This window comes from Calonectris borealis, chromosome 3, assembly GCF_964195595.1.
Source record: "Calonectris borealis chromosome 3, bCalBor7.hap1.2, whole genome shotgun sequence".
Taxonomy (NCBI): domain Eukaryota; kingdom Metazoa; phylum Chordata; class Aves; order Procellariiformes; family Procellariidae; genus Calonectris; species Calonectris borealis.
The window spans coordinates 124,800,483-124,810,564 of NC_134314.1; the positions used below are offsets into that span (position 1 = coordinate 124,800,483).

The following is a 10,082-nucleotide window of genomic DNA, read 5'->3' on the forward strand; positions in this document are numbered from 1 at the left end:
CCCTCCCCTCCATCTCACCTAGAACTTAGCTTCTTTTAGCTATTAGAGAGTATGCGTCAAATGAAAGAGGATTTTATACAACAGAAAACAAATCAGTATTCTGTGGGAATGACTGGAATTTTTAATTACAACACACTTTTAGGAATGGTTGTCCTTTCAAAGGACGAGTACTGTCGGTCCTATGTTCTCTTAAATGTCCTCTGAAGGTGAAGATGTTTCCTCAGAATTGATTGATTTAGTTCCTATTATATGGGAGCAGAAACTATGCAAATTATGCAAAAAAAACCCTACTGGGTTGAATACCATCACTGTGGGCTCAGAAAATATCTGATTGCTGGTACTGAATCCTACATCTTGAGCTGCCCACCTCCCACAGGGCCAGCTTCTAGTTGCAGTATCTCCCCAGACAACGAAACCTCAGTAAAAGCTATTGGGCAGTTGTCAAAAAGAGGTTTTCAGGAAACACGAGTGATAGACAAGAGTAAGAGACAGCAGAACTCTTAAATGGGGGGGTTAGAAGGACATCAACTTAGCGAGAGTGTAAGTACTTTTCAAGTGATGTTTTATTGCCAGACAGTAACAAGCTATTTAATATATCTTACTGAGAACATCAAACAGGATAGTCAATCAAACCGTGACAACAGTGGGATGGCATGTGAAAAACAAATAACAGAGGGTAAGTAAATATTGTAGAAGTTGAATCATCACGGTGCTGCATGATCAGAAGAACATAGCTTATGGAAATGTCTACTGAGCTCTCTGTCATCTTCATATAATAGCATCCTACTCAAGCAAGGCTGAGCATCACAAACAAACATGACAGGCAACATCCTGTGGTACAGCACTGAAAAAAGCGCTTGGACTTCAACACAATAAGCAAAATAGTTATTAAATATATTGAAAGTGCTAAAAGGGTAAAAGATCCCCTACTTCCTTTTGCCCAAGGTCTATACAGCCTAAAGGTCCATAGCATATGAGTTTTGGCAAAGAGGTGGATTCCAATCTTAACTCCATAATAAAAGCTTCTCTTTTGTTGCACCTACAATGATTTAGGTATACCTGCCAACACAAAGCTCGAATTTCATGCCTGGGATTTGTTGATCGCAAAACATTTCCAATGCTACAGCGGTTCGTACTCAAAATACGAAAATATTATAACCTAAAAGATAAAGTAATTAAGAGAAGCAGAGAAGGGATGGAAAGAACTTCATCTCCGAGATGTCACCTTGGTCTTACTTGAATGGACATTTCAGCTGTTACACACCTACAACTGCGGAATGGCAGTATGTGAAAGCAGCTCTGATGCTGGAAATTGTCTTCGGCAACACGTGCCTTTTCAAACCTTGAATGCCTTTTAAAAAGGCACAATGCATTTCAGCTCCAGGCTGTATTTGGTGCCAAACATTTGAGAACTACGGTTTAGGACGCTCTATATTCCTTTTTAACAGTTTATCAAAATGCTGTATCTAAACTGATCACCTCCCGTCAAGTAGGTTTTAAATAATTTTCTGAAAATAGACCATGAGCTGCCACATTAAATACACCTTAGCCACTAATCTAGATCCAGTTACTTACAAGGATGGTCCCTTTTCTAGATACTTCCCAGATTTTATCTAACCCTCCGTTAGACAAGCTTTGCATACTTTCTCTTTCTGCAAAATAAGCAAGTCCAGCAAAGGGTGGGGGGACAGGCATTGATAACAGAAAAGCCCAGAAAAGACGTAAAGCTGGTTTCAAAGAGAGAGAAGTCCGAGCTTCCCACAAAACCAAGCTCGCACACCAGCCGTACACCAGTATGGCTATTTAACCTTCACACTTGAATTTACTTATGCTATTGTATTTATCAGCGCAGTCCAACGGACCAGACAACAGAGGACTTCTGCCAGCAGCGAGGAGCGACTGCTGCGTATCAGTCAGCCTCTCATTTCCATATGCAATTGAGGGGAGAAAAGAATCTCACCTTTCCGTTCCTACGTAACACAGTATGCCACAAATACAGACACATATCCATATACTAAATTAAAAATCTATTTTAGAAGTTATAATGACAAAATTGCAGCAAAGTGCCTACTAATCATCTTACTTGGGAGATGCACATACTTACCTAGCTGCTAACCAGACGCACAGTACACCCACATACATTACGTATTTGTCAAAACTAGCTAGAGCCTTGCTGTTCGAAACCACTATTGAATCACTTCAAGTCTTCAACTCTCTCGGCTTTAACCAGTAGTTTCCCTTCATGCTCTATTAATACTTGCTTAAGAGGACTTTTTTCTCACCTATTAAGAGTACTTTATTTTAAAACTCTGGGCTCAGTGATCTTTACGGGGCTGTGGTTGAAACAAATGTCATTGAAGGCAAACCCACTGCTTAACAGCAGGTGTGTTTGTGGGAAAGTAAAGCTCAATGACGCGGTAGCCTCCAGAGATTAAACATTAAACTTCATTTTACCTCGGTTCCCTCTCCCTCGATTCAAGAATCGCGTTATCGTCTCTGCCATGATTATCGGTGCCACCATGTTTTGTGTAGAGAGGAAACAAATGAAAGTGTTTGCGCGAATTAAAGGTATTATCAGCACTCTGCAGCGAAGCGAAGGTCTGTTCAGTGTTCCCTATTTCTGTAAATCAGCAATGGGCTTGTGAGGTGACATGGCTTAACTATTTCACAATCTGCTCTCACACACAGAGGTCTGTTAGTTCCCACGCAGTTGCTAAAGACCTGTCCTCTTCAGGTCTTGCTGTGTTTGTCAAACAAATACGAGCTATGTCAAAAAACAAACTCTCTCTTTTGCTGATTCTGGAAGAGAAACGCACGGCTACTCATATTACCTACCTGCCCACAACTACTCGGAAAAGCATTTGAAATGGAAGAAAAGCAAAAATCTAGCTAATCCTTCATCTAAGTGCTTAAGAGTTTAATTTGTATTCGTAATTAATTCTAATTGCCTATACACATGCTAGCAATAGAAACATTATGCTACATATTACAACCTGCCTGGTGTTCTTTTTGTTATAAAATTGTTTATTCCCCCCCGTGCCCTGAACACTACTCTAAATAATTTAAGAAAATATAGGAGATCAAGTGTCCCAATTACATACGCAAGGAAAATAGGTCAAAGCAGTAACAGCTCCAAGACTTCAGCCAGCTTATACTCGTTCGAGGTTGGTTTATTCTAAACTGCTTTGAGCAATACAAAAAGGAACAAAAGGACAACCCCAAAAACTTAAAACGACACTTCCATCGGGCCTCTCCACAATGAGAAACCTGGGCCGGTTTAAAGTTTAACACAGCCTGTGCCATTAGGGAGGAGGTGTGACACACCGCCACCGAGCAGAGCGACAACGGGATCAAGGGTTCGTAGGTTTGGTCTTGTTCCTTTGCCCAAAGGAAGCAGGCCCTGGAGGGACTACACAATTTGCAGTCTTCTTGCTCATCGAGGAGAGCCCTGTGAACAGACTCGCCAGCAACATCTGCCTGGGAAAGCAGAGTAGCCGTGGGTCTTTGTGGAAAATGTGAAAGTACCACCCGAAACCCTACGATCCGAGGTGGTTGCAGCGAGACGCGGACGGGAAAAGGGCTGTCCTTCAACTTTGCTGTCGCTGCCCTGCACAGATCGCTGGTGACCCTACGTCCTCCACAGCAATAGCCATTTCTGAAAAGCAAGAGCAGACAATCTATACGCTTACAACCTTCTGCAACACCTCAGGCAAAAAGAGGTGATGGTGGAAGGTTTGTTATAGCACATTCTAGCTCAATCTAAAATAACCGAAAGCATAAACGCATCTTTATTTTAGAAAGCAGTAATCTACCTAGGACTCCATAAACTGTGCAGATTCTAACAGAGAGACAAAACTGCTCACGAACTTCCTCTTTACTATCGTGTTACATTACAGAACAGCAACCAAAAGAAAAAAAAACTACAAAAGCTAGCTAGTACCAGGAAGTTATGAACTTCCCCTGCTGAAAAATTCCTTATCTGGTTCCTAATTACACTGAAAATATATTAATACATGAAGAAAAAAACCTGCTATTTCCTTCTTCGGTTTTGCCACTCTAAAATACAACGTAACATTTAAAGACACCTCCATACAAATCCAGTTGTTTTCTCTCTCTGTTGATAGTTAGCACACCTATAGGTTCATACGTTGGTAAGGGGTAACAGAACTCACACCCCTAAGTTTTGAGACTGGAAAGCATCTTCCCCTAGAAACGCTATGGTAATTAATGCTGCCAAGTCTTCAGTTTTGGGGTTTTTTTAAACCCTAAGGAAGATACCAGAGAAACGCCTTCTGAAAGGATGACAAGTTCGGTTTAATTTAGCCTAAAGAAACTTAATTGTGCTTTCTGTTGCAATTACTCAAGGCATGACCCCTTATCTACACTACTTTGCATTTATGGCATCTGTTTCTTACTCACCTGCATTCTCGTAGGCAAGTTCCTATGCGAACAGGACCCTGCTGAGCATCGCAGAGCCTTTGGCCTATTGATGTCTCTAGCCCAGATACGAGACCCGTGTGCTTATTTAATGCCCGAACATTTTAACGATGCAATTTTAAAACTTAAAAAGTTTTAAAAAATTCTGACACACAACAGCCTTATAAGATCTCGCCGCGACTCATCTGAACAACTCCATGATGTGTCTTCGTTAACTTTTTCCGTAAGCCTAGTTAACAAGCTGCAGGGACGTGGATTTAGTATCCCAAGCAGATGCTGGCATGACGGGCCAAGAGCACCGTCACCCTTTTTCGCGCTGTTACTCACCTACCTCCCACTGCCTACGGGCTTAAGTCGAGAGGGAGACGCTGGAAGAGGAGAAGCAAACCATCCCTCACAGCCTAAAAATAAGAACCACTCGGCATTTCCCCTAATCCAGCACTCGCTTCTTCAGCCACGCACTTTAAAGAACGACAGAACGACTGAAGCAGGCAGGAAGGCCGGAGGGGGCTCGGCCTCCCGCCGCCCGCACCGCGCCGATGCCGCTCCCCCCCCCCCCCCCGCCTCGGTACCGCATCCCGTCCCGCCGCTCACCGGCCATGCTGACAGCTCCGCGGGGCTCCCCGCCCGGGCCCCGCACGCCTCGGAGGGACGAAGGGACGCTGAGCTCGGAGGGACGGCCGGGCCCTGGCTGGCTGCGCCGCCGCGCCCCGCACGCCGCCCTTTTCAGGGGGAATTTCCCGGCGGGCGGACGTGCGCGGTGCCGCCCCCCGCCCCGGCTCCGCGCCCGCCCCCGCGGAGCCCCGCCCGGCCCCGCCCGCCCGGCTGCGCGGCCGGCGAGGAGCGGAGCGGCGGCCGGACCCCCCCGCCCCGGTCCGCCCCCGCAGACATCCCACCCCCGCTCCGGGGAGGAGGAGTGAGGCTGCCGGGGCCGGAGGGAGGGCAGGGGACAGCCCTCCCCCGCGGGAAGGGCTCGGGCCCTTCCCGCCCTTCGCCCTAGCCAGGCGTAAAAAGGAAGAGGTTAGAGTCCTCTAATTCCAAAGCCCAGAAGGGGTGCTGGGAGCGCGTTTCCTCCGGGCCAGCCCGAGAGGGAGCTAGCACGTACCCCTCACGCTCCTTTTCAGCGCCTGCCTTTGCAGCATCCCTGCATCCCTCTAACACCCCGCTTTCCCTCTCCGTAAGCCTCTGGAGACCAAGCTCTCTCGTTACCCCTGTTTTTCTCGCGGTCGCACACAGCCAGCCATAACAGCAAACCGTGCTAACTAATATAATAGTGAAGTCGGGAAAACCTAAGCAGCAACAAGCTGATTAAATCACAACGGTCGACTTAAACTCTACCTAACCTTCAGAGCATGCCGGATCCAAATCTGAAATACGCCTCGCAGCTTGGCCCTGACCAGATCGGGTGAAGGAGATGAGCACTGTGGGAACAACCCCACGGCCCCAAATTTGGATCAGGTGGAGGGGTCAGTAAGCATATCTAGGGGGGTTAAAAACACCTGTAAGGAGAAGAACACAAAGGAACACCAGCCCACGCTTAGCTGTGGCACAAGACTGCATTTGGTTAGCAACAACATTTAATTTTTTTTTTTCTTAAATCTTTTACCCTGGGAATGCAATACACTCTCATCTGCGAAAATGCAGTTAAATGAATTAGTATTCTTGAAAAGGAAACATTAATAAAATAACAAGAAAAGCCTCAAAGAGCACTCAAGTACATAACAGGTAGTTGTTTTACTTTTCTTTTTCTCACTATCCTTTTTTAAAGCAAAGGTTATTGGGATGTATAGAAATGAACCGCAGCAGAAAATGCTGTTCTATAATCTGCAAATCCATACACTAACCCAGGTAGTTAAGCAGAAGAGACTGCCCAGTGCTCGTTATTCTTCCTGCTCTGTAGGCTGTCTCAACTTGACAGGACTTTTCTTTATAACCTTAATTTTGCCCAACTATCGTCGCTCATGGTTCTATAATATTTCCTATAAATGGAAATTATCTTTCTCCATCCCGCAAGCAAAACTTCCCTTTTTTAAGATTCCCAGTTCATCATACAGTAGGATCATTGCACCCCTGTCAAATTTATAACTGAAATCAGAATAGAAGAATCCTATGGGGCACAAAGGATAACCAAAATGTCTGTGATATTAGCTCTAGAAGATTAAAGGGAAGAACAGCTATATTATTGTATTTAGATATTGTGCTGAAATAATTGTATGGTTGTGGGTTAGTTTCTTGCCAGAAGAAGATGATTTCTCATTTTCTTTCCCACAAAAAAAACCAAGAAAGGTACAAACCAGGAGTACCCTAAAACTATGAGAAATTAGGACTAGATCTTTACGTCTTCGGGGATTTCTTGGAATCCCTACGATTGATGATGTAAAATAAAGCAGGAAAGTGGTTCTAATATTCTAAATCAAACTTAGACTTTACCTACACATGCACGCACAACCCCAAAGCATGCACCGACACAGAGACCTCAAACAAAACACTCTCCAAGGCGGTAGCTGGGGGTTGAGGTGAGGGTAGATGCTTTTCTCTCGCATTTTCAAGCGATGGGGTTAGAAGATGCCAATGGGACAGCGTGTTAACACGGAGGGTGCTCAGAGCTCAGCGTCTCGTGGACTTGTGCTGCTCTCTGGTAAAAGAGGCATCAAGGCAACGAGTAGGAAAACACACAACCTGAATTTCTCTCTGCTAAGTGCCTGCATCCAAACACATTTAGCTCACGAACATCTAATATTAGAAGCTACTGCAGTTTTTTAATTGACCGCCTGGCTGTGGCACAACAGTTTTGGACAGCCTCCATTCACAAGGTTGAACAGCTGGAGAAACGCTCCCAATTTGAGGGCATCCCTGCAGGTCACAGGAGTGATCTGGAGAGGATTATAAGAGGGAAAGGGGTGCTACTCCTCTCGGCTAGCGAAGCTGGAAAAGCCCTGGGAGGTTATTATCCAAGAGCTGGAGCGGAGATGTGAGTTTTGGGTTTGGATGTAAAGCAAGCGGTCAGTACGGGCATATGAAGCAACTATACACTTTTCCTTTCTTATCTTCAGGCTGGTTTGCAAAGTCTCAGATAGTAAACTGCGGCCTTTCAGGAAGAATGATTTTAGGTGCTTCCCTAAATACAGTTTATATCCCTGGTTCCCACGTACTTCTCTAGCCCGTGACGCTACTGAATAGACACAGACCAAGGCACCTGGGAAACTCTGTGGCTCAAAACAGAAGTGTCTACTCATTTCTTCAGAAGGAAAGTGTTATTGTAGGATATACAGTCTAAACTGATGTGAAATTAAGGGCAATATTCCAGGCAATATAAATACCATGTTATGACTAAAACATCAATAAACATTCCCTATTTTTCCCCAGCTCTTTTGAACTCTAACTCTTAGGGCTTGCAGGAACAGGCTATTCAAAGATAATCCTTAAGACTGCATGTTAGAAATTGAGGCAGTATCTCACATACACACCAGTGTCCATGGTACAAACTGCTTCTTGAGATTATTCTTAAGAAAAAGATGAGTGGGTCGCGCTTCTTAGAGCATCCCAAAACTGTAACTCTATCCCTACCCCTTCCCTAAAATGAAAACAACCTATAATAAACATTAGAGGAAAACTAACCATATGAAGTGTTTCACTGTATAAGATCTGTACGCTCCCATCATCTGAATACGTGGAGACTAGAGCTGGCTCAGGAAGCCCTGGAACAAAGTTATTGGAGGAAGGAAAACAGTGTGAGTGGGGACATTTTCTTGACAGTTTTTCTCTCTCCAATGGTAGCCATAAGCTGATGCCCAGGGAAGACCACAATAGTGGGCCAAAATGATCTTTTAGTCTAAGCCCAGCGTGTCTTATAATACGTTCATGTTCCTAAACTAGGGGAAAGTTCTACAGAAACCGAGAAGCCTTCCCAAGTAAAAGGCAAAAACCTAAACAAATTAAAGTGGCCTTACTCAAAATCACGCGAGCATATAGATAGATCCCTCTATTCCTGTGACTACCCTGTATGCAATTTTCTGCTGCCGTGATCTGAATCTATAGCACAGGGATTATCCCACGAGAGTGATGTGAACTAGAGAATTGCAGTATAGCACTGGTAATTACAGAAACCCGGTCAGCAGCTGACATGAAGTGTAAAAACATGTCATAACTTTGGGCATATGCAGATCTTTGCAAAAAGCAGGACGGAATTCCCCTCCTGTAGCATTGCATAACGAAAGCCAGGTGCATCACTATTATTTTTGTCAGCTGACTTTGGCTATAGCCGGAGGCGAGATACCAGAATTCTTAGACCAGTTTGATCCAGTGCTTCGCTTCCTGTCTTCCAGTTAAAGCCAGTGTTTTAAGATCCCATTTTTCTCCACTTATCAAATCCAAAGACAAGTCTTCGCTCCTGCTTTTCGCTGGCTGCTGCACTAGCACAGTTAACACCTAGGCTGCTGTAAGGAATTAAGCTTCCTGCTCTGGCAGGGAATGTCATGGGGCGAGCGAGAGGAGAAACGGGTAGAGTGGGGGAAAAAAAACCCAAAACACCACCAAAACTTCCTACAGCAAAGGACTGAGTGTTTGACATGATGTTTGTCAAGCCTAAGATTATGGCTCTTTAGTGGTGCCTAGCACAGGCATTGCCCAATAAAGTCTGCGAAAGCCTGCTGCGATACAAAAGCGGCACAGGCAAACTGTTAAGTCTTGATTTCCTGTTCCCAGCTATCTGACTTCGATCAAAGATAAGCCACTTGTCACTGTCCTGGTTAAGCAGCCAAGGTACTTTTAAAATATGGCTCTCCTAATAAGGTATTTCATACTAGGAATAAAAATAATAATATCATTCACTTCTCTCCTTATGGAATAAAGTTAAAAGTCCTGTTTTCTTGCCCACTGTATCTCAAGCCTCACAGACTCCCCTGATTAGTAACCTCCAATCCTCTATGCCTTAAGAAACCTTTTATCGTCTGAAGTATGTTTTTAATTCAAAGGCCTCTTATGTAAACACCGTCAGGCCTTTTGATGGTTAAAGCTTTTGTGGTTATTGGTCCTGAGGAAGGTTCTAATGCAGAAGCCATTTCAAGAAAAGCCGTGGCTTCCAGATAATCGATAAACTCAAAGGTTGTTCAAACCATTCTGCTGGACGCATTCCTGTAGCGTGCTTTGAGTCTGTTTGACAGAGAACAATGCTACTGTGCCTCCTCTCAAAACAGGGCGGAGAGAAAGGAAACGCTAATAGAGAAAGGTTGGTCTCGTGGATAAGGCACAAGGCAATGATTCAGGAGACTGGAATTTGGCTCTTGGCAAGTCAGCCTTTTTACTCTTAGGCAAGTCGTTTAATTCTCTGAGCCTCAATTTCCCCAACAGAAATCAGAGAAGATACTTCCTTGCTCCCACACTTCTGCCTTATTCACTCATGATGCAACTTCTTCAGGGGATGAACTGCTCATTATATGAAAGTGCCGAGCACAATAAAATGATAGTTCCATGAGCACTTTAGACTGTGGTAGTGTCAGAAAAAGGCAGTCGCTCCCCCCTTTCTCTCCTTACCTCCAGGCAACTCACTCATGTGCCTTCTTATGCTGTTGCAAGCGCTCCTTTGGCGATACGGGAGCTTGCTTAGAAGTAACCTGGGGCAAACAAAAAGATTGTTTTTCTGCTGG

General features: G+C 44.6%; 1 protein-coding gene across 1 annotated transcript in view; it reads right to left on the minus strand.

Moving 5' to 3' along the window:
* Positions 1 to 5,172, minus strand: part of REL (REL proto-oncogene, NF-kB subunit) — a 32,371-nt gene extending 27,199 nt beyond the window's left edge. The window contains exon 1 of the mRNA XM_075147753.1: positions 5,032 to 5,172. Within this exon, the coding sequence (XP_075003854.1) occupies positions 5,032 to 5,038 (7 nt within the window). The 5' untranslated portion in view covers positions 5,039 to 5,172. The remainder of the gene's footprint in view (positions 1 to 5,031) is intronic.
* Positions 5,173 to 10,082: the final 4,910 nt, after the last annotated feature.